The following is a 27,179-nucleotide window of genomic DNA, read 5'->3' as shown; positions in this document are numbered from 1 at the left end:
TGGTGAATTGGTATTTAATATTAACGAGTCTCGCTAACTCTGTCATTCATAAAGCAGGTTTGTTGTCTCTATTCAAAATAGATTTCATTCCTAGAAAATTAAAAAGCATAGCAATTTGCATAAGAAGTTTCTTTTATAATCAAGATAACCTCTGAAAGACCAGGATTCTAAAACTCCAGGCCTTGGTTATGTAGAAACTTCCGAAATAGAATTTGTCCGACTTGTGAGGCCTGATGCGTTTCGCTGATTTCCAGTGGCTTCGTGGATCTTTTCCATCAGGGAATTCTACAATATTGCATTAGGAGGAAAATAAAAACGAAGAGCTTTGTGTATGGACGTCCTAATTGATATATTTAAACAATGACTCCTACCTTTACCGCCCGTAAGGCACACTGGATCGTAAGGACATCGATGATCTGGTGGTAGCGATTATACTGCACCAACACGAAAGCGTTCTTCAGTCCATTTACTGGAGGTAAGTAAATTACATTTATTTAATTAATTCAAAGCCACTACATTACATGCAAGAAACCAACACAATCTCTGTAGAGGTTTGTTTAACGAAAGCAAAAATCATATCTAATATGTGACCTAAATACAAACCCCAATTCCTATCTTTAGAATTTTCTTTCTCGACAAAAAAGTTTTGACTTCAAGAAATTGCTCGACCTGGATATTCAACTTTCGTAACACTCGTAACTTTTATTTCACAGAACCGTTCTCCTGTAACAAGGTAACTACGGTTTTGGGAGTAAAACACATTATTTTCTATTGCATCAATATTAACAGTAGTTTGTTTTCAGTAACGCATTGCTCGCCTATATTATCCTTTCTCCATTCCTCCTCTCGATGTAACCCCTACAGAGCAGAGGCCGTCAAGTTTGGAATTGATACTAAATGAAAGAAAAATCATCATGGGGGTGTAGGATATCTTTTAAAATCTAGTATTAGTTTGAATATAAGCGCCTCAGAATTATGGAGAGTAATCGTGTTAAAAAATCTAAGCATGTAAACTTGCAACCGTGTTCATTTTTCAGCTTCAGCTATGTAGATGTGTAACTCAAGGGGCATACGTTATGTTTCTCAGAAATGTATACCTCGGTGTTGTACTCTTCATTTAGAACTGTAATCGTTTGATTTTGTAAGGTACATCTATGTAAATACTAAGTCTACAAACGGAAATACTGTAGGGATGACCGCATATAATTTAAGAAACAATGATGCATTTTTATAAAGAGAAATGTAAAATAAGAAATCAAACGATTACAGAAATGAAGAGTACAACACTGAGGTTTACATTTCTGAGAAACATAACGTACACCCCCTGAGTTACACATATACATACATTGTAGCTGAAGCTGAAAAATGAACACGGTTGCAAGTTTGGATTAACAAGTTTGCATGCTTAGATTATTCTAACACGATTACCCTCCATACAGAATATCTTTGTCAAACCAGTGTTAGGTACGCCGATCCAAAGCATCTGGAAACTGCAAAACAATATATAACTGACACCAATCGCAATATCACCTGGTGTTATTCACAGATGAGACTCAGCTTTGTGTATACTTGCATGAAGGCTTGATGTTGTGCAAAATGATAACACTACACCGATTGCTGTAATTCCCAGCACATTGGTGGATTCGTGGTGGGGTTTGGAATCAGTAGGAATTAGTTTGAATATAAAGCTGAAAACACATCATCTTTGTTCCTTGATTGGGTCAAAACACAAGCACCTGAAGTATGGACACTACTTCCATAAAGTTCACAGGCACTCTGAAGTATGGATACTACTACCATAGAGTTCACAGGCACCTGAAGTATGGATACTACTACCATAAAGTTCACAGGCATCTGAAGTATGGATACTACTACCATATAGTTCATTGGCACCTGAAGTATGGACACTACTACCATAAAGTTCACTGGCACCTGAAGTATGGATACTACTACCATAAAGTTCATCGGCACCTGAAGTATGGACACTACTATCATAGAGTTTCTCCTTTCTTATACATTACGACGCATTTTGTAAGCTTTAGAGATTGGCCTTCTACTGGTTTTATAACTTACAGCTTACAAAAAGCGTGAAACGATTACTTAAATCGAAATTGGGATGTGATAAGCAGGGAATCCACACATTTTGGAGAAATCATCGCCGCAAAAGAACTGAGGGGGTGGGGGTAGTAGTATCCATACTTCAGGTGCCTGTGATCAAAATGCCAGGACAATATCGTTCATACCATTTGTGAGACGCCTTAGTTGTAGGGTACAATGATATCTTTTAGACGGCAATGATAATCGATTGACTCGTATATGATCGGAGGAGAGGGGAGTTGTCTGCTCATAAAGTGACCAGAACAGTTCACCTGACCTCAAACCCACTGACAACGCTTTGAATCTCAAGGTCTCTTGCGAGCCTCATTGGTTAATATCTAAGCGGAAGTACATGTGACGTATTAGTCATTCTTTAGACATCCATGCTCGTGGAAGGACGTGTTTTGCCGACGTCGGGATTTTGCTGCTCGAGTCGCTCAACATATTAGGAAAGGAAATTAAAAACTTTATATGTTATTGCCTTGGTGGCGGAACCTTAGTGGTTCTCTTTATGCCTAGGTGGCCATAATTTTACATACCTAGGTGGTCTCGTGTTTAGCCTAGGTGAGCAGTATTAATTGCCTTGGTGGCTGAGTGTTCGATTGTGAACCTTGGTAGTTCTCGTTGCAGGCCTAGGTGGCGAAATATACATTGATTATTTTACATATATCGCTGGCTTTATGAGTTTTTTGATATAGCCTCAGGACATTTTTTAAATTGACCTAGGTGGCCATTTTTTATAGAGGCGGCAAGTATTGAAGTAGCACGTGCATTCACTAACTGGTGTATAGTTTACCTGGTGGAATCAGTTATGAATCTTCAAGTTTATTCATTGTGTTTTGAATGGTATTTAAAAGCATTCATTACGTGATCTTATACTGTTGGAAAATATGAGTTTTTAAATATGTGAAATTTACCTGGAGAGGAATGAATTCTTTTGTCTTGCAATCTAAGGGACACTGATGCCTTAGTGATTTTTCACGTGGATTGTGGACGAAGGGATTCTTCCTTTCGGTGTGATTAGTGCTGGTTGTGTTGTCAGGTATGTAAGATTATAATCAATGATTATAATTTTACAGAGAATGAAGTTTGTTCCAGACAGTATGTTTTTCACGAAAGTTCGACTTGGGGGTTGAATAGTGGTTTCAACCCTATGAATGTGAAGATTAGGGAACAACCGGCATGGATTACAACTTGAAGGAAGAGTCCCTTTGCCTACAACCCATTTACCTCGCGAAGAGGAAGTAATCAATGGTGACATGACAATAGATTGTTTTATTTTTATTTTGAGTATTGGGAAAAGGGTATTGTAGCTTTGTTTAAATGATTGAATGGAAGAGGAAGATTGAGGAAGTGCAGAGTTTTTTTTATGCCCAAAACTAAACATGATCTGAATGCTGGAGGATACTAAACACTGAGGATAGGGTAAGAGCCTCATTGGTTAATATCTAAGCGGAAGTACATGTGACGTATTAGTCATTTTTAGACATCCATGCTTGCTTGTAGGTAGCGTACACCAGTGGGATGATGATGATGATTCACTTCAATTTACCCACCCACCCACCCTTTATGTATGGTTGAAATGTGATTTGTAGGAAATGAACTATTTACCAGTAAACGTGCAAGTACCACAATTTTGGGTGATGATGATTTTGCATTTTGGGTCCTAATATCTATATGCTGTAAAATATTAGTCATTGGGCCATGTTTACTATGGATGCAATGTTTGGTATCGTCCTACATTCAGATTTCTCTCTGCAGAGGTTTTTTTTATCCCAAAACTAAACATGATCTGAATGCTGGAGGATACTAAACACTGAGGATAGGGTAAAATGCGTTCCCACTCGTCCTGTGCTTCAAAGAAACGAAAGAACTGTAGCAACTGCCGGAGGTGTTCATTTCATTTTTACTCCCGTATTTGTTACAGGGGATGCACTTTTCTGTTATATTTTTTAAATATGAAATGTGTTATATTAACTCTTTCTTTTTGGATTATATATATATATATATCTACACAAAAAAGATATATATATATATAAACCCATGCATCTTTTTTATATTTTAAATTTTGAATTCTGTAAATTATTGTCATAAACATCGCTCTATTATTTGAAATAACACCAATGTACATTCAACTATACAAATGATGACTTATAAGATTTTCTTGGGAGTAGCAGGGAATGGTATTCTAGTTTTATATTTAGTAACTGCTCAATACGTAGAAACTATACCAGAGGCGTCAGAGTGACTGACGTCATAGAGGCAGAGTCGGTCCACGGCGATTGGTTGTCTGTACACGGTGTACGTCTGCTTCTCACTGGAAGATGTCGTCTGTACTGTCATGGCTGAGCTGTCCAGGGAATGTTTCTATTGAGAAGTCAGAGAAAAATGAATTATCTGGCCTACAAAAACGAGCAACATTGTTTGAAACATCAGTTACCTTTCTGTGGATTTTCTTCGGTTTCGTTAAAAGTAGAACGTCGTTAAAAAGAAACAGGTAAATGTCGAATCCCTTTGCGTTTTCTACAACCAATATGAAATAAATACTCATAAGAAGCTGAATTGTTTCACTGTATCAATATTATTACTATCTACGCCATATTTCGTGTGGAGGTAAGTAATCACTGTTTGATTCTGCTACTTTCCTTATGATAAATAGATTACAAATACACATGTACCGTTAATTAATAGATTACAAATACACATATACCGTTAATTGATAGATTACAAATACTCGTGTACCGATAATTTTAAGAGGTTACAAATACACTTGTAACGTTAATTGATAGATTATAAATACTCATGTACCATTAATTAATATATTACAAATATTCGTGTACCGTTAATTAATAGATTATAATACTCGTGTACCATTAATTAATATATTACAAATACATATGCACCGTTAATTAATAAATTACAAATTCTCGTGTACCGTTAATTAATAGATTAAAAATACACATGTATCGTTAATTAATAGATTACAAATACTCGTGTACCGTTAATTAATAAATTACAAATACTCGTGTACCGTTCATTAATAAATTACAAATACTCGTGTACCGTTAATTAATAGATTACAAATACACATGTATCGTTAATTAATAGATTACAAATACTCGTGTACCATTAATTAATAGATTACAAATATACTCGTGTACCGTTAATCAATAAATTACAAATACGCATGTATCGTTAATTAAAAGATTACAAATACTCGTGTACCGCCAATTAACAGATTACAAATACTCGTGTACCGTTAATCAATAAATTACAAATACTCGTGTACCATTAATTTGTAGCGGTCGGCCGGGTTCGATCACAGGTGGCCAGTTAGCTCAGTTGGTAGAGCACCTGACTAGAGATTCAGGGGGCCCGGGTTCGAATCCCGGTCTGGTCCGTTGCATTTTCTCCCTTCCCGTTACAGATTTGGTGCCGTTGACCACCCCTGGACTTGGAGGTGAAAGTCCTCCCAGGGGCAAATAAGAACTTGGGTTGTGTCTTCAGGGGCGAAAACAATTTAAGGAGGGAGGAATGTAGCGGTCGGCCGGGTTCGATCACAGGTGGCCAGTTAGCTCAGTTGGTAGAGCACCTGACTAAAGATTCAGGGGGCCCGGGTTCGAATCCCGGTCTGGTCCGTTGCATTTTCTCCCTTCCCGTTACAGATTAATAGATTACAAATACACATGTATCGTTAATTAATAGATTACAAATACTCGTGTACCATTAATTAATAGATTACAAATATACTCGTGTACCGTTAATTAATAGATTACAAATACTCGTGTACTGTTAATCAATAAATTACAAATACTCGTGTACCATTAATTAATAAATTACAAATACACATGTATCGTTAATTAATAGGTTACAAATACTCGTGTACCGTTAATCAATAAATTACAAATACTCGTGTACCATTAATTAATAAATTACAAATACACATGTACCGTTAATTAATAAATTACAAATACTCGTGTAACCGTTAATCAATAAATTACAAATACTCGTGTACCGTTAATTAATAAATTACAAATACTCGTGTACCGTTAATTAATAAATTACAAATACTTGTGTACCGTTAATTAATAGATTACAAATACTGTGTACCGTTAATTAATAGATTACAAATACTCATGTACCGTAAATTAATAGATTACAAATACTTGTGTACCGTTAATCAATAAATTACAAATACACATGTGTGGTTAATTAATAAATTACAAATACATGTACACATGTACCGTTAATTAATATATTACAAATACTCGTGTACCGTTAATTAATAAATTACAAATACTCGTGTACCGTTAATTAATAAATTACAAATACTCGTGTACCATTAATTAATAAATTACAAATACTCGTGTACCGTTAATTAATAAATTACAAATACTCGTGTACCGTGGAGAACAACGTATCCCTCAAACAGCAGTTGTCGATCTTGGGTCGCCAGGAAATTTTCACATGGTTGATGCAAGAGACTGGACCTGAGAAACTGATATTTCAGGAATTTTCAAATTAAATCAGCGAATATAACACACATGTAAATGAATAATGTCATGAGTGAAGAATGAAATATACGAGATATACATACCTCAGGAATCATGGCCTTAGGGGCCAAGTCCGAGACCGGGGGCCATATTAGCTGCTTTTGTATTTCTTGTAGTCTTTCAAAGTTTTTTGCCCACTTCATTTTATCTTCCATTTTTTCTGTAAGAGATCATTTACTAGTCTTTACTCTGTCCATTGAAAACAACATTACACAAGGAGACTTTCCTTTGAAATCCATGCAAAAAGCAGAAAAATATTGGGGACATGAATAATTTCAAAACAAATGACAAAATATACACATGGGTGTTAAAATTGTCCTTATGGGGATTACTCTCTGTCAAATCATTTCGCCAAGAGCAACATATTTCAACTTTTTGACAAATTCCTGTGATCATACATTAAAACATTATAGCAGTTTGGGTGTGTATATTTTAATTCTTTTCTAATGTTTTCACACCTCAAATAATTTTCTCTCAAATACAAATATGTTTTTGTTACAAGATTAGTTTGTGCGTTTGTTAAAACGATTTGTACAATACCGCAGACTAGCATATTGTTTTGCGAATTTGAATTAGACCAGATTTTAACTTCTCATTGATTTTTCAACAGATACAAACTTTGTGGATCTGTGATGTATAGATGTGTATAGATGGCAGTGTTACTGGGGGGAACAATAATGACGATACTCAGCTAACAGGATTAGGGTAGCCAGCCACTCACGTAATGACGTATTGACTTTGACGACAAGTTCGGACAGTGCGTCTCTCTCCGTCTCGTCAGATGTATACTTTTTGACGTTTTCCAGCAGGAGAGGAAGCTTTGTGCAGTGCTGGAGAGGAGCAACCATCAAGTCTGTTAGCTGTAATCGATTACATCTGGGATCGTGACAGCACCACTATAATAGACAGACATTTCGATTATTAACGTATTACATTATCGTTAGGACTACTGGATACATTGTTCTACTGTTTTGTGTTACATTATCGTTAGGACTACTAGATACATTGTTCTACTGTTTTGTGTTACATTATCGTTAGGACTACTAGATACATTTTTCTACTGTTTTGTGTTACATTATCGTTAGGACTACTAGATACATTGTTCTACTGTTTTGTATTACATTATCGTTAGGACTACTGGATACATTGTTCTACTGTTTTGTGTTACATTATCGTTAGGACCACTAGATACATTGTTCTACTATTTTTGTGTTACATTATCGTTAAAGTAGGACTATCTAGATACATTGTTCTACTGTTTTGTGTTACATTATCGTTAGTACTACTAGATACATTGTTCTACTGTTTTGTGTTACATTATCGTTAGGACTACTAGATACATTGTTCTACTGTTTTGTGTTACATTATCGTTAGGACTACTAGATACATTGTTCTACTGTTTTATGTTACATTATCGTTAGGACTATCTAGATACATTGTTCTACTGTATTGTATTACATTATCGTTAGGACTACTAGATACATTGTTCTACTGTTTTGTGTTACATTATCGTTAGGACTACTAGATACATTGTTCTACTGTTTTATGTTACATTATCGTTAGGACTACTAGATACATTGTTGTACTGTTTTTTGTTACATTATCGTTAGGACTATCTAGATACATTAATATTGTTGTACTGTTTTGTGTTACATTATCGTTAGGACTACTAGATACATTGTTCTACTGTTTTGTGTTACATTATCGTTAAGACTACTAGATACATTGTTCTACTGTTTTGTGTTACATTATCGTTAGGACTACTAGATACATTGTTCTACTGTTTTGTGTTACATTATCGTTAGGACTACTAGATACATTTTTCTACTGTTTTGTGTTACATTATCGTTAGGACTACTAGATACATTGTTCTACTGTTTTGTATTACATTATCGTTAGGACTACTGGATACATTGTTCTACTGTTTTGTGTTACATTATCGTTAGGACCACTAGATACATTGTTCTACTATTTTTGTGTTACATTATCGTTAGTACTACTAGATACATTGTTCTACTGTTTTGTGTTACATTATCGTTAGGACTACTAGATACATTGTTCTACTGTTTTGTGTTACATTATCGTTAGGACTACTAGATACATTGTTCTACTGTTTTATGTTACATTATCGTTAGGACTACTAGATACATTGTTGTACTGTTTTTTGTTACATTATCGTTAGGACTATCTAGATACATTAATATTGTTGTACTGTTTTGTGTTACATTATCGTTAGGACTACTAGATACATTGTTGTACTGTTTTATGTTACATTATCGTTAGGACTATCTAGATACATTGTTCTACTGTTTTGTATTACATTATCGTTAGGACTACTAGATACATTTTTCTACTGTTTTTGTGTTACATTATCGTTAGGACTACTAGATACATTGTTCTACTGTTTTGTGTTACATTATCGTTAGGACTACTAGATACATTGTTGTACTGTTTTGTGTTACATTATCGTTAGGACAACTAGATACATTCTTCTACTGTTTTGTGTTACATTATCGTTAGGACTATCTAGATACATTGTTCTACTGTTTTGTGTTACATTATCGTTAGGACTGCTAGATACATTGTTCTACTGTATTGTATTACATTATCGTTAGGACTACTAGATACATTGTTCTACTGTTTTGTGTTACATTATCGTTAGGACTATCTAGATACATTTTTCTACTGTTTTGTATTACATTATCGTTAAAGTAGGACTATCTAGATACATTGTTGTACTGTTTTGTGTTACATTATCGTTAGGAGTACTAGATACATTGTTCTACTGTTTTGTATTACATTATCGTTAAAGTAGGACTATCTAGATACATTGTTCTACTGTTTTTGTGTTACATTATCGTTAGGACAACTCGATACATTGTTGTACTGTTTTGTGTTACATTATCGTTAGGACTACTAGATACATTGTTCTACTGTTTTGTGTTACATTATCGTTAGGACTATCTAGATACATTGTTGTACTGTTTTGTATTACATTATCGTTAGGACTACTAGATACATTGTTCTACTGTTTTATGTTACATTATCGTTAGGACTATCTAGATACATTGTTCTACTGTTTTGTGTTACATTATCGTTAGGACAACTAGATACATTGTTCTACTGTTTTTGTGTTACATTATCGTTAGGACAACTCGATACATTGTTGTACTGTTTTGTGTTACATTATCGTTAGGACTACTAGATACATTGTTCTACTGTTTTGTGTTACATTATCGTTAGGACTACTAGATACATTGTTCTACTGTTTTTGTGTTACATTATCGTTAAAGTAGGACTATCTAGATACATTGTTCTACTGTTTTTGTGTTACATTATCGTTAGGACGTCTACATACATTGTTCTACTGTTTTGTGTTACATTATCGTTAGGACTACTAGATACATTGTTCTACTGTTTTGTGTTACATTATCGTTAGGAATATTTAGATACATTGTTCTACTGTTTTGTGTTACATTATCGTTAGGACTATCTAGATACATTGTTCTACTGTTTTGTGTTACATTATCGTTAGGACTACTAGATACATTGTTCTACTGTATTGTATTACATTATCGTTAAAGTAGGACTATCTAGATACATTGTTCTACTGTTTTGTGTTACATTATCGTTAGGACTATCTAGATACATTGTTCTACTGTTTTGTGTTACATTATCATTAGGACTACTAGATACATTGTTCTACTGTTTTATGTTACATTATCGTTAGGACTGCTAGATACATTGTTCTACTGTTTTTGTGTTACATTATCGTTAGGACTATCTAGATACATTGTTCTACTGTTTTGTGTTACATTATCGTTAGGACTACTAGATACATTGTTCTACTGTTTTGTGTTACATTATCGTTAGGACTATCTAGATACATTGTTCTACTGTATTGTATTACATTATCGTTAGGACTACTGGATACATTGTTCTACTGTTTTTGTGTTACATTATCGTTAGGACTACTAGATACATTGTTCTACTGTTTTGTGTTACATTATCGTTAGGACTACTAGATACATTGTTCTACTGTTTTTGTGTTACATTATCGTTAGGACTATCTAGATACATTGTTCTACTGTTTTGTGTTACATTATCGTTAGGACTACTAGATACATTGTTCTACTGTTTTGTGTTACATTATCGTTAGGACTACTGGATACATTGTTCTACTGTATTGTATTACATTATCGTTAGGACTACTGGATACATTGTTCTACTGTTTTGTGTTACATTATCGTTAAAGTAGGACTATCTAGATACATTTTCTACTGTTTTGTGTTACCTTTTCGAATTCGACAAATTCTTCATATTTTAATTATTTAATTTTAATTTACTTAAATTTTTTTTTTTTTAATTCTAATTTATTGAATAAATTAAATAAAAGTTATTATTAAATTTATTATATAAATAAAAAATATAATTAATTTCTTACTTTTTATTTAGTTTTGTAAAATATAAGTTACTTCTTTATTTCATTATGATTTATGACATACGACCACATGTATGTGTCCGGCCATCAAAAGACAGTACCGCAGTCATCAGACGTGTTGGTACACGATGGTCCTTATTTATTTATATTTATTTATTTTTAAAACCATGGGACAACCCATACGTCCCATACGGAGCATATGTATGTTACTACAACACACTTCAACTTCACTATGTTGGTGCATTTGGGAGGTGTTGGAGGGTGAGGCTGGATCGCAATGAGATGGATAGTATTATGGCAGATAATACAGTCACCAATCGGTTAACGATATATAGTTAACCAATCCTACGAATATCAAACAAACAAAGTAGGACTATCTAGATACATTGTTCTACTGTTTTTTTGTTACATTATCGTTAGGACTACTAGATACATTGTTCTACTGTTTTGTGTTACATTATCGTTAGGACTACTGGATACATTGTTCTATTGTTTTGTGTTACATTATCGTTAGGACAACTAGATACATTTTTCTACTGTTTTGTGTTACATTATCGTTAAAGTAGGACTATCTAGATACATTTTCTACTGTTTTGTGTTACCTTTTCGAATTCGACAAATTCTTCATTTTTCCGGAGCAGGTGTAGGTAAGGTAGGGCGTTGACGTAATTCAGACAATATGTATGGTAGATGCCCCCATCACGTGAGTGAGTGGTAAACTAAATAAATATTGGCACTAATAATGGATTCAATTCAAACTTTTACAAAATGCTTTATCAATTGGAGATCACAAAATAAACTTACACTGGGGTCCAGAAAATTCAACATCTTTTTAAAAATACAATTTTCCAAGACAATTTTGGTGTATGTTAGAGAGTAACAAGGTTCTGAGCCTGGGTCTGAAACAAGCATTAAAGGCAGAGATGTATATAACATATACATGCCTCTGTTAAAAGTTGATAAAAAGCACTTGTCAAAAAGTTAATGTTTTGTGTATAAATGATGAAATCCTAGTTAGAGTTGACAAAAAACTGCTGGATAACGATGCTTTCGGATGTAAAACTGAACTTATCTAAGGATTTTTTTTTTTTTTACGTAAAATACATAAAAGATATCATTACAAAATCTAAATACTATTTGAGAAACTTTTAATTTCTGTTTTCTAGATAAGTTGGTTTAAATTTCATGAGATTGAAAGTGTAAATTAATGCACAGGGGCTTATTTATCAGATATTGAAGTTGTGTTTGTTCCTGAATAATGAATTATATGAATAAAATCATGTACATATGATACACCCGAGACGAAAAATGCGGATTTTGGTGGTGGATTTTATTCATATAATTCATTATTTGGGAACAAATAATACAAAACTTTTATTTATAATTCGGGAACAAATAATACAAAACTTCAATATCTGAAAACCGAGCCCCTGTGTGTTGGATGAGTTCTTTTGTCTTGCAAGCAAAGCGATTCTTCCTTAAGGTGTGACTGCATCAAGGGCGGATCCAGGGGGTCCAGATCCCCCCCTCGCTCCCTTTTTGCTGACCAAAAAGTTTAAGAGTTATTCAATTTTAACGATATGAAAGGTGGATTCTTACGTGTAATTGGATCATTCAAATTCAATGTATCATTTAATTCTAGGATAAGTAAGACGACATACTGATATAGATTTACGATATTTTTGTCAGAAACAAGTATCACGTAAGAATTCTTAATATAAAAAGTATATGCAACATAAAAGTTTTGTTTAGAAGAAGACAATTTGAAAATGAAAAAGAAGTGCCAGGAAATGCTCAGAATGCAGATTTTGCACCATTTACCCCAAAGCGAAGACCCCCAGCCGACCCCTGGCCTCTTTGGAATAACCTTTAAATTAGCCCCCCCCCCCCCTTTCTTTTTATATTAATGCAAAATTAGATCTGAGTACGGCGATAAGAATGACTAGAACTTTAAAAACAAGTAGTAAATAAAAACTAAACATTTTCATTTATAAAACTATCTCAAGATCTCCCCTATGATGTTATGTACACAAGCAAAGGTTGTAAATGGGTTACGGGTGGAGGTTGTGAAAAGATCAAGTGGGGTCCCTTTCAAAAATTCCTGGATCCGCCTATGCTGCATGGTGCTGATCATCTTCGCTAGCCAAGGGTTTATGGGGAACGGAGTGAAAACCCTTGACTAGCGAAGACTGGTGCTGATTGTATTGAACTGTTTATTAGATAATGATTAATGATCATAATTTTGCAGATCCATATGGGATTTAAAAACTATGAATGTAAAGATTAGAGAACAGCTGGTGGGAATGAACACACGTGAAGGGAGAGTCCCCTTGCCTGCTACCAAATGCGTTCAAATTTACATTTTAAATTGTATTTGAGTATTAGGAGAAGGTTGTGTTAGTTTTTGACAGAGTAAATGGTGACCTGTGGAGTCTTTTTTGCCCAAAACTTAACATGATCTGAATGCTGGAGGATATTTATCACTGAGAATAGGGTAATAGCCTCACTGGTTAATATCGGAGCAGAAGTACATGTGACGTAGCAGTCATTCTATACACATACAGAAGTACATGTGACGTAGCAGTCATTCTATACACATACAGGCTTGGTTGTAGACACGGAGATGATGACGATGGTAATCGGTGATCTTCCCTCCCATTCACCCTTTATACAAATGTGATGGTAATCAGTGATCTTCCCTCCCATCCACCCTTTATACGAATGTGATGGTAATCAGTGATCTTCCGTCCCATCCACCCTTTATACGAATGTGATGGTAATCCGTGATCTTCCCTCCCATCCACCCTTTATACGAATGTGATGGTAATCAGTGATCTTCCCTCCCATCCACCCTGTATACGAATGTGATGGTAATCAGTGAGCTTCCCTCCCATCCACCCTTTATACGAATGTGATGGTAATCAGTGATCTTCCCTCCCATCCACCCTGTATACGAATGTGATGGTAATCAGTGATCTTCCCTCCCATCTACCCTGTATACGAATGTGATGGTAATCAGTGACCTTCCCTCCCATCAACCCTGTATACGAATGTGATGGTAATCAGTGATCTTCCCTCCCATCCACCCTTTATACGAATGTGATGGTAATCAGTGATCTTCCCTCCCATCCACCCTTTATACGAATGTGATGGTAATCAGTGATCTTCCCTCCCATCCACCCTGTATACGAATGTGATGGTAATCAGTGATCTTCCCTCCCATCCACCCATTATACGAATGTGATGGTAATCAGTGATCTTCCCTCCCATCCACCCTGTATACGAATGTGATGGTAATCAGTGATCTTCCCTCCCATTCACCCTGTATACGAATGTTATGTTTTGGTCTTTGAGAAACAGGCCTGTCATTAATATAACCATAGTAAACACCGGGGTACAGCATAACAACGATTTGTGAAGTTCCTGGTAGTGTTTACTATGGATGCAGTGATTGATATCGTCCTTCATTCAAATTTCCATCTGTAGAATCGTTTATGCCCAAACCTTAACATGATCTAAATGCTGAAGGATCACTGAGGATAGGGTATATTCATACTAACTTTCATCAATGGCGAAGATTTTTAGCTTATCGATAATATCATTTAATTGTTAAAATACGAGAGCTGTTCGATATGAAATGTGTATTGTATCACAACGCGATAACGCTTTGCACGACTTCATATTGATGATACTCTTGAATAGCTCTGTTCAATACCTTTCCAACGGTATAAACACGAGCCTTCAGCTCCACGTAGTTTTAAACTTATAGTTATTTCAATAGAGCCTGTCGTTGACCACTGTTGTAAAAATGGTTGGGAAGCGGGTTGAGAATATTGAAGAAATTAGAGCTCATAAAACTCGGTCATTCGGCAATGCAGATTTTTACTGAATTGGGGGAAGTTTATGGGTCTGATAAGGTATATTATGAGACAGTTCGTAGGTGGAGAAAGAAATTTTTTGCTGGCACAGAGTCCGTCAAGGATGCAGCAAAATCTGGCCGACCTGTGACTGTAACAAGTGTCTCAAAAGTCGGGGACATAATTGAAAGTGATGGCAGATATACGAATCGTGATATTGCCAAAGCTGCATTTCATTTTGAAGCGTATTTTGAAAGTACGAAAGATTTCTGATAGATGGATACCGCATATATTGACAGATGAACAAAAACGGGTACGAGTACAAACCACTAAGCAATTGCTCAAAATGTTTCCCAAATTCAATCAAAGACAATTTTCAAACATTGTTACTGGTGACGAAACATGGGTTCACTATTTCGAACCAGTAAGAAAAATTGGAAACAAAATAGGACTAACACGGTGGAAGGCCTGTATTTGCCATTAGAACCATAAGCACAAAGAAGGTTTTTTATTGCATATTCTTCTCATGTGATGGTATAGCCGTAAAAATTCCGGTGCCGAAGGGCAAAAGTGTTACAGGTCGGTATTACCGAGATGTTATACTACAAAAGCTCAAGAAATATGATCATAAACGACGCCCTGTGTCAGGATTTAGGCATGTTCGTCTACTTCATGATAATACTCAATCACATACATCTGAGCTTGTGAAACAATATTTGAAGTCGGAGGTTTCCGTCTTGCCACACCCGCCATACTCTCCAAATCCAGCCCCACGCGACTTTTTCCTTTTTCCAAAACTTAAAAAGTTCTTATCTGGTCGTCGTTACAAGTCCCGACAAGCCCTTGGCTCATCCATCAGTCAGTGCCTCAGAGGTCTACCTAAATCAGCGTACCGTGACGCATTTCAGAAAAGAATTCCGAGATTGAAATTATGTATTTCAAACCGTGGAGAATACTTTGAAGGGATGTAATGTTCATTTCACTATTTGAGTCGAATGCTTTTGAGATATCGTAAAATACACATTACATATCAAACAACCCTCGTATATAGGAGTTTAATTCTTTTAGATAATAAAAATATTTCATGATTTCATATCCGTGGGAAATGCAAAAATAGTCAAAATTATAATCACAGTAAGATGCTTATTAATTGTAAAACCGAAACTTTTATTGTTTTTAACAACACTCTGATGAAATATTTAAAAAATTGCCATTTCATTTTGGGCTTTGTGATTACTATACGATTTTAGCGCGGTCTTTATGATCCTGTGGCCTGAAGCCGGGTTACTCACTCTCTCAAACGACTGAAGTAAAACGTTTGTGTTTCCGAACTTTGTGTTGCTGATGTCCTTCAGGAGAGAGGCGATGAAATCTTTACAAAAGGTGTAACTTACCTGTAAAATAATCTAGCACTTCAGAAAATCAAATAAAAGTGACAGTGGCTTAAAATGAATTAAAGTGGAAAATTTGCAGACGCACGTAGCACAATTCATCCAAGTTCCCTAGAAGATCTTGCGGCTCAGCAAACATTAAATATCCCTCCACCTGCACCTTTTTCAGAGGTTCCATAAAACACTAAAAGAAGAAAGATTCGCTGAAGGGTTGTATAGATTTATGGAATTGTCGTGTTGGTGTATCAATCATGAGAATACGTACATGCTTTAGCACCATCAGATGGTCTATAAGATATGTACATTCTGCCTTGAAAAGTTCCCACACTGCCTCACGGCGCTTACGTTCTTTTTCTGGGAGATCGATGTGTGTGGGTGACTTGTCGGAGCTAGCAATCAGGTCTGTCCAATGCAAGGACTGCAAAAAACATTGCATGCAATTTAACGTGGCTCACTACACCTACATTTTATTGGCTACATTTTTATGGCTCATTAATGCACCCCTTATGAAGTATGATTCCATCGTGGGTATCCGGGTTAGAATAGGTCCTTAATACCCCTTGCTTTGTCGTAAAAGCCGACAAAATGGGGCTGTTCTTCGGATGAGACCGCAAAAACCGAGGTCCCGTGTCACGGCATGTGTGGCACGATAAAGATCCCTCCCTGCTCAAAGGCCATAAGCGCCAAGCAATAGGCCTAAATTTTGCAACCCTTCACCGGCAATGGACTAGTGACGTCTCCATATGAGTGAAAAATTCTCGAGAGGGACATTAAACAATATTCAATTAATCAACTATCGAAAGAGCGATACAAACTTACAATTATTCTATATGAATTATTTGAGTATTTTTGGAAATGATGAAAAAGGTTTTTGTTTGCAACTAAGAGTCCAAATTTCGCTGTGATTTGATGCATGATATGAATATAACATGCTAAAAGACTCAGATAAACGTTCTTATTTTTTAAAATAAAAAACATTTATGAAAATTAAAAACTATTTGTTAATATTTCTTAAATCTACGACTGAAATCTTCAAAAACATGTCTTTTAGGGAAAAAAAAGATATATCAGACAAATGTATTTTGAAAAGATATTAAAATGAATAAGCCAACATTCAGAAAACTACATCCCCTTGCTGTAAAATTGTTTACAAATGGAAAAAAAATATATAAAAGCAAACTAATTTCTTGATGAAAAGTGCATAAAATTGGCAGTATTTGATTATTTTAGTCATTTCTATTAATTTTGATGGGGACCGGTACATTTTTCTTTGCTTTGGTCCAAATCTAAAAAAAAAAAATAAAATAAAAAATAGTGATATTTCTGTTTGGTCATTTTAATTCCGTTCTCTTTTTTTTTTCTAATGAAAGGGGAGGATAACGAACAGTGATCAATTTCATAATTCCTATAAGCAATACAAAATAGAGAGTTGGGCAAACACGGACCCATAGATATACCAGAGGTGGGATTAGGTGCCTAGGAGGAGTAAGTATCCCCTGTCCACCGGCCACACCCGCCGTGAGCCCTATATCTTCTAGATCAGATAAACAGAGTAATCCGTTGTCAAAATCAGCCTAACAATCGATAATAAAATAAATGATAGTGAAGATCTTCAGAGGTTACCGGCATGTAATCATCACGTGATCGGCAGTAGTTGTATGTAATCATCACGTGATCGGCAGTAATTGTATATAATCACCACGTGATCAGCAGTACTTGTTTGCAATAATCACTTGATCGGCAGAAGTTGGTGACAGGCATTGGTTGTACTTAAGAGGGTATTGTGGTTGCCCACTCGGACAACTGGGTTTCCTCCAGGTATTCCGGGTTCACCCCACATCAATGATATGAGATATTGAACTCGTTTGTTAATTGACATAAAATAGATAAAATTTAGATTTTTAAAGAATATGATCATTTTGGGAAAAAAATTGTGTAATAAATACTAAATTTATAGAATGTTTGATTTGTCTTTGTATTCAAACATCACATTCCAAAGTTTCTGTAACAAGGACTGAAGATTCCCAATACAGATTACTGTTTAAAATATTTTAGTCCAATAGCATACATGTAAGTAACAATAACTCTGTTCAGCATTCTATATTGTAATCAGTGCTGCTCTACAGCTCAGAAAGGTCATTCTAAAGCAGTTTATCATTCAGAATTATTACCGAAAATCACTCCCGATGTGATTGTTGATTCAGTAGCAGTTTGTTTTTCTCATGTTGCTAAAGCAATGGATAGGTGCACCTGTAGTTTGATTACATTTTCTTTAAAAAAAATTAAAAATCCATAATTCTGCAACTCGTTTAAAATAACCCCAAACAACAAATTTCACATCTGGATTCATCAATATTCTGTTTAGTATCACTGAAGTGTTTGATATCACAGCTTTTAATTGAAGACGGCTTTGATGGAGAGGGAAGCATCTGCTGTTATTACTGAATCTATGTAAAGTTTGCTTTATGTTGAATCCATGAACTGAATACATAAAGCCAGAATTTATATTCTAGTTACGTTCTGTTTCATAAGTTGTTTTTCTCAGGATGTAAATTCAGTATAAAACCATTCAAAGCCAAGTCTCTTTCATGGAAACCATTACTTTGACAAGGAGACTTGGCTTTGAAATGTATATATATAATGTCAAAAAATGAATGAAGTAATCGACACAGTTGTTAAATAATTTAAAAGAATACGATCCAAAATGATCACCTAATAATCAACGATCAGTTCCTGCTAGTACTTTCGCTTACGGCTCTTCAGGCATATATACGAGTATATCCTTGTTTGTGTTTATCATCTAAGTTTTAATGAAATAGATCTTCCACAACTGTTCTATTTTTACATCGTCTTGTGATCTATGCTGAGGACTATTAGTTTTCACCTTATAAATCGACAAATGGTTGTCTTTGAATTCGGATGGTTTCATCTTCCTTAGTAAATCCTCCAGTTGATGAAGTGAATCTTTACTGCGAGCCCTCATCTGCAGACAAAAATCGTATGTTATTAAGTGTCGTGTATAGAAGATGTAGTCATCTAGGCGAATATATCAGACTGATCATCATTCAAATAAAACAAATGTGTATATATGGTCAAGATAATGGCATCATTATGACCGACCTTTTTTATCAAACTGAATGACGATCTTCCTTTTCGATGATCTGAAATTCCAAAGGAAAAAGTAATGATTATCCATCTTTTAAAATATGTAATGAGTCGAATATTGATATATCTAAAACACACTATTCCTGGAAGTATTCTAAACCTACCTTCCGCTTTTGGAGGCGTGGAGAAGTCTGCTATTCTAAACCTACCTTCCGCTTTTGGAGGCGCGGAGAAGTCTGCTATTTTAAACCTACCTTCCGCTTTTGGAGGCGCGGAGAAGTCTGCTATTCTAAACCTACCTTCCGCTTTTGGAGGCGCGGAGAAGTCTGCTATTCTAAACCTACCTTCCGCTTTTGGAGGCGTGGAGAAGTCTGCTATGGTGTTCCTCTTCACCAGTCGGTTGTTAGGATCCGACAAAAGGAATTCGCTAGGAACAGTACCAACATCAAAGGAACCATGCGAACCCAGACGGTCCGTTACGTCACTGGCAAACGAAATTAAAACACATTCTGTTGTCAGTGTGTAACGTGTTCATTATTGAATTATAAAAACCTTTTTCAACCTGCTCACCAATAGAACTTTTGAATGACCATGCTGTAATAGATAAAAGGCGAAGATCAGTTAGACGAACACGAATCCCTGAACATACCAGAGATGGGATCATGTGCCTAGGAAGAGTAAGGATCCCCTGTCGACTGGTCACATCCGGCGTGCGCCCTATGTTTTGATCAGGTAAACGGAGTAATTCGTAGTCAAAATCAGTGTACCGAGAACGGCCTAACAATTGGTATGAAACACATCAGACAGCATCTGACCCAATGATAGGTTGTATTAGCAAACTAGATCATTATAACGACCACAAAATCTGCAAAATGCTAACTTTAAACGAGATTGTTGAAACCCCTGCATCATCAACTGCCTCGATTTTTAAAAAACTTACCATACGCAGATCGAATCAGTGAGAGATATAGACTCCATATGCAGGTAATGATGGAATATTGCTACATAAATACATGTATAAGAAATTGACAATGGAGAAGCTGGAATCATAAAGTTGAGTTGTTAATTTGCCGTTAATATTCATTTTCAATAAAATATCTAAGTACGAAGCAGATGTGGAGGAATCCATGGTGTCTTTTATCTCGAGTTCACAGGGATATATCGAATCGACATGTGAATGAAAATGCTTATTGTAAAGAAAAAGGGCCTCAATAGTCACCATGGTATCACTCAACGACAAATTAAAGTGTTGCCTGTACAACAACTGGTCGTCGTTGTTGCTTAGGGGTGTAAAATCACGATCGTTTGAATACTAGTATCTCTCCATTTCATTCACAATCCATAATTTGCATCAATCTCATTCCATGAAGTGACCACATTCCGATTCCATACGTTCCTATTGATACGCAGTATATCAACCCACCCCTTGTCTGGCCATATTGCAAGTGAATACCTTCCAAGAGATATATCATGTCCTCCCACCCCTTGTCTGACCATATTGCAAGTGAATACCTTCCAAGAGATATATCATGTCCTCCCACCCCTTGTCTGACCATATTACAAGCGAATACCTTCCAAGAGATATATCATGTCCTCCCACCCCTTGTCTGGCCATATTGCAAGTGAATACCTTCCAAGAGATATATCATGTCCTCCCACCCCTTGTCTGGCCATATTGCAAGTGAATACCTTCCAAGAAATATATCATGTCCTCCCACCCCTTGTCTGACCATATTACAAGTGAATACCTTCCAAGAGATATATCATGTCCTCCCACCCCTTGTCTGACCATATTACAAGTGAATACCTTCCAAGAGATATATCATGTCCTCCCACCCCTTGTCTGACCATATTGCAAGTGAATACCTTCCAAGAGATATATCATGTCCTCCCACCCCTTGTCTGGCCATATTACAAGTGAATACCTTCCAAGAGATATATCATGTCCTCCCACCCCTTGTCTGACCATATTGCAAGTGAATACCTTCCAAGAGATATATCATGTCCTCCCACCCTATGGATGGCCATTTTCAAACTAAGATATTCAAAATCTTTCCACTCATCAAAACATTTTCAAGGATGCATCACTACATGACAATCCCCGTTAGCTAGTTGTTAGGGATCTCGCTTCGCAACCGGGAAGTTCTGAGTTCGACTGGGAGGTTCGGAGTTCGACTGGGAGGTTCCGAGTTTGACCGGGAGGTTCCGAGTTCGATACTCGATCCCGATGGACGCGTCAAAGCTACGATAGGTAGAGACTGTTAATTTGCATGACGTCCGAAGTGAAAGAAGTGATAGTCACGGGTCTTTCGAACAAGACCTTAAACGTGTAGTTGACACAATAAATAACTCTTACTGCCACAGTCCCGGGCACCATGCATAGGTCTAAAAGTGTGTCACTTCACCTACAGCTAGAGATGTCTTTATACAAGAGGGAAAAGTCTCCAATAGGGCGTAAAACAAAGCACACACAGACTTTCTGGATTACTTTTAAATACTGTGAATAAGGTTTAAACTAAATGCATTTTTCAATTGATGAACATATTTATACCTACAATTATTAAATATTTTTAAAGCACCACCTTAGGAGTTATAAACCTTTCACAACAGAGACATGGATTTAGAACTTTGTTGTAATTATATGCGCCCAGTTCTCGGCTGCAGGAGTTACAATTCTTACGGATTTAATCATTTTCCTATTTATCACCAACAACTTTGTCCACAGTCCTGAACGACTAGCAATAATTTTGATAAAGCCCTTTCTCCTCATGTGAGGAATATTTTCGAAACAAAATTAACTCTACAATTGTTCTCGAATAAAAAGTTAAACATGCTAATTAGAATGACGGCGACTATGTTATCTGTGATTTACAGTACTGCAGTATGCTTAGCTTACCTGGATCTGTCTGTTTCGTCATCAGAAGAACATGGCGATGATACGGGGGACATATTGGTAGGAGAAACATCTCCAATGTTCTGTTACAAATGGACGAACATGTTTTTAATTTCAACAAATGGTTCTATAAATTAAATATCGATTTCAATATTGAAATTAAGGACACATGCCTGATAAAAAAAAAATGAAGATATGGGAGGATACATATTTTTGGCTTAGTTTGGTTGTAATAAGTACAAATATAAAGTTCCTAAAAAAAAATATAAAGAAACAACCACAAAATATAGAGACTTGTCATTTTTTCTATGATGCTCAAAAGTTAAGATACATCACCCCTCCCTATATAACTCTACATGAATTTCCCACACTGTTTTGGAGAAATCAAAGAAAGAAAGTACATTCCATAAGGTAAATTGTATTCATTCTACTGATAAAAACATAAATCTAGTTTTCATTTTTAGAATAGCAAGTATCGTTAAGGTGGACTACCTTGGTATCTATAATGGCCGCTCGTCTGCCACGTCTGACGTTTGAAGGAGACGGTTCTTTATCGTCGGAATTGTACATACCATCATTTGACGCTGACTAAATTGAAAACAATCGACGAAAGTTTGGATTTCTGTATATATTTCGTGTATATACGTCATGCAACGATACAGTCAAGCAAGAGAGTATCTTACCTTCTTAGTTGGTGAAAATCTGCTTTCGGTTAACTGATCTAAAATTTGCATATAACTCAAATGAATGACGAACTAGAAATACCGCAACCAGACAACACATGCTATACATTAGGAGGCAAAAATGAATACCTTGGTGGGGATCAGAGTCCGAATCAAACACGAACTCGGGTCGGTCTGGGATAGTGATGGGCGAGATCCTCGGGGAGGGAAGGATGTAGCCCTCAGACTCGTCCAGCTGTGCGGGTCCCTGTCCACTGATTGCCTCCATATATCTACAAGTAGTACATGGCTTAAATAGTTTCCCGTCACTAAGTGTGGCTGATTGATAAAAAAGAAACTTCCTGACTTCTCCAACATTTAGGACCTGTACCTGAGCGCATTTGTAAGAGCCACTCAAAATGATAATGCATGCCGCGTTTATAAAGTATATTATAGTTACATACATGTTAACGTATCGACAGTTCACGACAGTGGCTGTTAATGTATTTTTCCCACACAGCTGTGAGTGGTGTTGTATTCATTGAATAAGAAATTGCTGAAATTTTGGAGCATCACCATTGGTATGATGTAGCATCGATATCACAAAGTGAAACTGGAAAACTGCATCGATATCACAAAGTGAAACTGTAAAACACGATGTTGTTAGTTGTATATTGCTAAACAACCATATACATAGCTGCGAACTGGGTACACATATACAACCATACATTACAGCTTGAGAATATTTCACCCATATGGAGACGTCATCATAGCCAGTGAAGGGCTGCATAATTTAGGCTTATGTTCGGCGCTTACGGCCTTTGAGCAGGGAAGGATCTTTATCGTGCCATATCCGCTGTAACACGAGGCCTCGGTTTTTGCGGTCTCATCCGATTGATTGATCGCGCTAGAGAATATTTCACTCATATGGAGATGTCACCACTGCCGGTGTTGTAGAATGAGCCTTCCCCCATAATGAGACTTCCCCCCGAAAGCCTAGCTCTAGAGTGAGCCTTCCCTCTAGAGCAGGAGAACCCCCGGGGTGGGTATGTATGTATGTATGTATGTAGGTATGTAGGTAGGTAGGTAGGTAATTCCCTGTCCGATAAACTAAAATTTATTTCATAGTTTGCACAGAAGGGGATGAAAACGGGGGTGTCCCACTAGAGCGAGACTTCAAGAGGGTTTTATGGCTCTAGAGTGAGTCTTCCCCCTGGGGGTAAGGTTTATTCTAGAGTAAGTCTGCTGAGGGGAAGGCTCCCTCTAGAGCGAGACTACCGGGGAAGGCTCACTCTAGAGCCAGACTTCCGCAGGGGGGAGGCTCACTCTAGAGCCAGACTTCCGCAGGGGGAAGGCTCACTCTGGAGCCAGACTTCCAGGGGGAAGTCTCACTATAGGGGGGGGGGGGGGTCTGACTCTATAACACTGGTGCCCCAATTTGTCGCCTCGTACGACAAGCAAGGGGGTACTGATAACCTATGCTAACGTGGATCCCTACGGGAACATGATGTTGTTACATTGACATCACAATGCGAAAATACAAAATAGAATTATGGAACACCGATAAAAATGATGCCCCAATATCACAATATAAAATTGTCCAGTGAAAGTACGAAATATCGATAGCACAATGTGTAAATGTCAAACAAAAAGATGATACGGCAAAGTTGGGGATGGGTGGGTGTTGCTTCGTTAGGTAAGCTAACATTGCTTTCCTTATATTGTCAAAGAAAGGGAAGAGAGAAAAATATCAAAATAATGATAACAGTTTAATGCAAGAAGAAAGGGAAGAGAGAAAAATATCAAAATAATGATAACAGTTTAATACAAGAAGAAAGTAATCCACAGCATTACTAGAAGCATTCACGTATCAAGATATACAACTAATTTTGGACCCAGAATTTTACTTCCACTTTTTTATTTTTAAAAAATCCAGTAATATGCACTGGTTTAACTGTTTGATATGACAGGTGTTAGCACGATTAAGAACCCTCACTATGACGACCCGAAGAGCCTTGCGTAAGCAACATTTATGGTGCTTCACCTAAAGCTGGAAACCTCTCTACTGAATGGAACGTAGAACAAACAAACAAATGATATATAACGCTAACATTCTCTAGATTTTACGCAGATTTTATATTAGACTATTTATAAGCTATATAATAATAAAAAAAAACACTGCACACATTTGGTAAAAAAGTATTTATCCCCAAAGAACATGGTTGTATTTCTCAAGAAATCTTATCATGACGTTTTACACTCGTTACTCTTTGACGTCATAATTGTACGCAAGGAGAGGATTTTTCTTTTTAAGAATTTTTACTTGCATCAATTTAGTTCAAACATTCATTTACCAATTTATCACATTATATCTGACTGTTTGTATCTCAAACTTTAATTTTGAATTTTGTTAAAAACAGTCTTCTGGCGACTTCATTCTTTTCAGGCCTAGATTTGTCTTACGCCAACTTCCGACTGCAAAACGGTCCCTCAAACCCTTGTCTTTTCATTGAAATTAACCAAAATAAATTGATAGCAACAAAGATAGATTTCTAGCAACAGCTGCATTATTTTTGCTAATACCGATAGTGATAACTAAATGAAATGTATTTTTACCCAACATCTATGATACTAGTCTGTAGAAGGCATACCTTCCTAAAAGGTTTGTCTTCTCGCGGTTTGGTGGCGACGTCAGATTACTAGCATGTTTTAGATGCAGTTTCTGGAGGTCTTCCTTACACAGCGTTGTGGTCAGACATCCGGTGGATTTTGGCCGGAACATATTAGGATGAGACGGAATTTCATCTCGGGTGAGAGATGAAGTCCTATCTCGGGGAAGGTACGAATTCCAGGCAGGAAAGTATCCCATTCCGTTAGTAATTAAATTATCTCCAAGACAACACTGAATCGATATATCTTTCTGCCATGGAAATCTGTGTTCATTACTGTCCCCTACAATGTCAAAATCTTCAAACGACATGGCAAGATTGGAGTAGCCACACTTCCGGTGACCGTAGGTTAAATGGTCATCCACAACCTGTTCTTTGCTGTACGAAGTCAAAGGTGCCAAAGTGGTATCATTCTCATCACATTCAAACATAGACGACAGATTGGAATGGGAGCCACGCGAAGGTGGTGTCGCCACAGAGGCGGAAGATCGCCGTTTTGTGCCAAGATCCTTTCTATGTTTGGAAGGGGATTTTGAGGCAAGATTGACAATGTCCGAGGTGTGTGTTGGTAGAGAACGTCTTTGCTTTCTCTTCTTCGGGGTTGCTGAATCTTCCGGAGAAACAAAGCTTGATTTTGCTCTGCACTGACGACCGCAAACCACCTCTCTATCTGTAATGGAAAATATATTAAGTGTGTAACACTAATATGGCTTTATTCCTTTTGATCAATTTACTTTCCATGTTCAATGCTGAAAACTAGACCTGGTCAATATTAGTTCTGCTTCAGTGAAGATAAAACAGTCTTTTTGGAAGTATTTGTTTCAGTCTGTTATTGCACATCCAATTCAAAAAACGTGGACGTTAAGATAGAGATCGCCGACAAATGTGCATTATGTTCTAGCTTCAATATTAGTTTTCCCACACTAATGCAGTACATATATTCCGGTAGATATACGTACCTTGCCCGTTGACACTGTATTGGCATTTTAAACAAAATACAACACAAAAGAAAATATTAATTTACCTGCAGATAATACACATACTTGGGTATTGCTACACAGTGTTTCAGCGAGGTAAGGATGTAGATTTTATAAAGCAGTTCTACCTTACCTCCTGTAAACAAAATGCAATGGAGGAAAGTTGAAAATCTGGTTCCTCGTTACATAATGTCACGCCTACCGAGGAAGTTCCTACCATAAGGACAATAAATCTATGGTGGCAAAGTCAACAACATCTGAGACCTGTAATTCTTTTCCACCTATATCGTCAGTTTAAGTATCAGATTTTACTTTTTACAGTCGTTAAATTATCTTGATCATGGTTACAACTATGATCGTTGCGACTCGTATTTCTTTTATGACCTTGCTAAAAACTTGCATATATTTTGTAATATTTTAAGACTTTCAAAAAATGCGGTGACAAGATGTTCTTTCAATCTGAGATGGTTTAGTTTGACCTTGAAGTAAAAAAGTAGGGTCACCGCCTGCTATTTAGTGACATTAAATCATAAA

At 36.4% G+C, this 27,179-nt stretch overlaps 1 protein-coding gene and 1 non-coding gene across 5 annotated transcripts; one reads left to right on the top strand and one right to left on the bottom strand.

The window, feature by feature from the left end:
- Positions 1–27,179, bottom strand: LOC125656401 (pleckstrin homology domain-containing family G member 7-like). Of its 4 annotated transcripts, none has more exons than XM_056144809.1 (20): positions 26,431–27,179; positions 25,651–26,338; positions 23,150–23,292; positions 23,021–23,058; positions 22,830–22,925; positions 22,341–22,420; positions 19,789–19,928; positions 19,460–19,500; positions 19,224–19,322; positions 16,605–16,757; positions 16,428–16,523; positions 16,241–16,342; positions 11,694–11,810; positions 7,372–7,546; positions 6,695–6,810; positions 6,502–6,595; positions 4,538–4,620; positions 4,329–4,464; positions 372–469; positions 1–285 (listed from the first exon to the last, which is right to left on the bottom strand). In XM_056144809.1, exons 2-20 carry the CDS (start codon positions 26,097–26,099, stop codon positions 187–189), a joined length of 2,355 nt encoding a protein of 784 aa, XP_056000784.1. In that variant the 5' UTR covers positions 26,100–26,338; positions 26,431–27,179; the 3' UTR covers positions 1–186. The 4 variants fall into 4 exon arrangements, with proteins under 4 accessions (XP_056000784.1, XP_056000782.1, XP_056000783.1 ...); XM_056144807.1 differs by having other exon boundaries at positions 26,693–27,091; XM_056144808.1 differs by having other exon boundaries at positions 26,779–27,091.
- Positions 5,663–5,735, top strand: Trnaf-aaa (transfer RNA phenylalanine (anticodon AAA)). Its single transcript has one exon. It is a non-coding gene; the product is annotated as a tRNA-Phe (tRNA).

This window comes from Ostrea edulis, chromosome 7 (genome assembly GCF_947568905.1).
Source record: "Ostrea edulis chromosome 7, xbOstEdul1.1, whole genome shotgun sequence".
NCBI lineage: Eukaryota > Metazoa > Mollusca > Bivalvia > Ostreida > Ostreidae > Ostrea > Ostrea edulis.
This window is presented reverse-complemented; position numbering and strand designations above follow the sequence as displayed.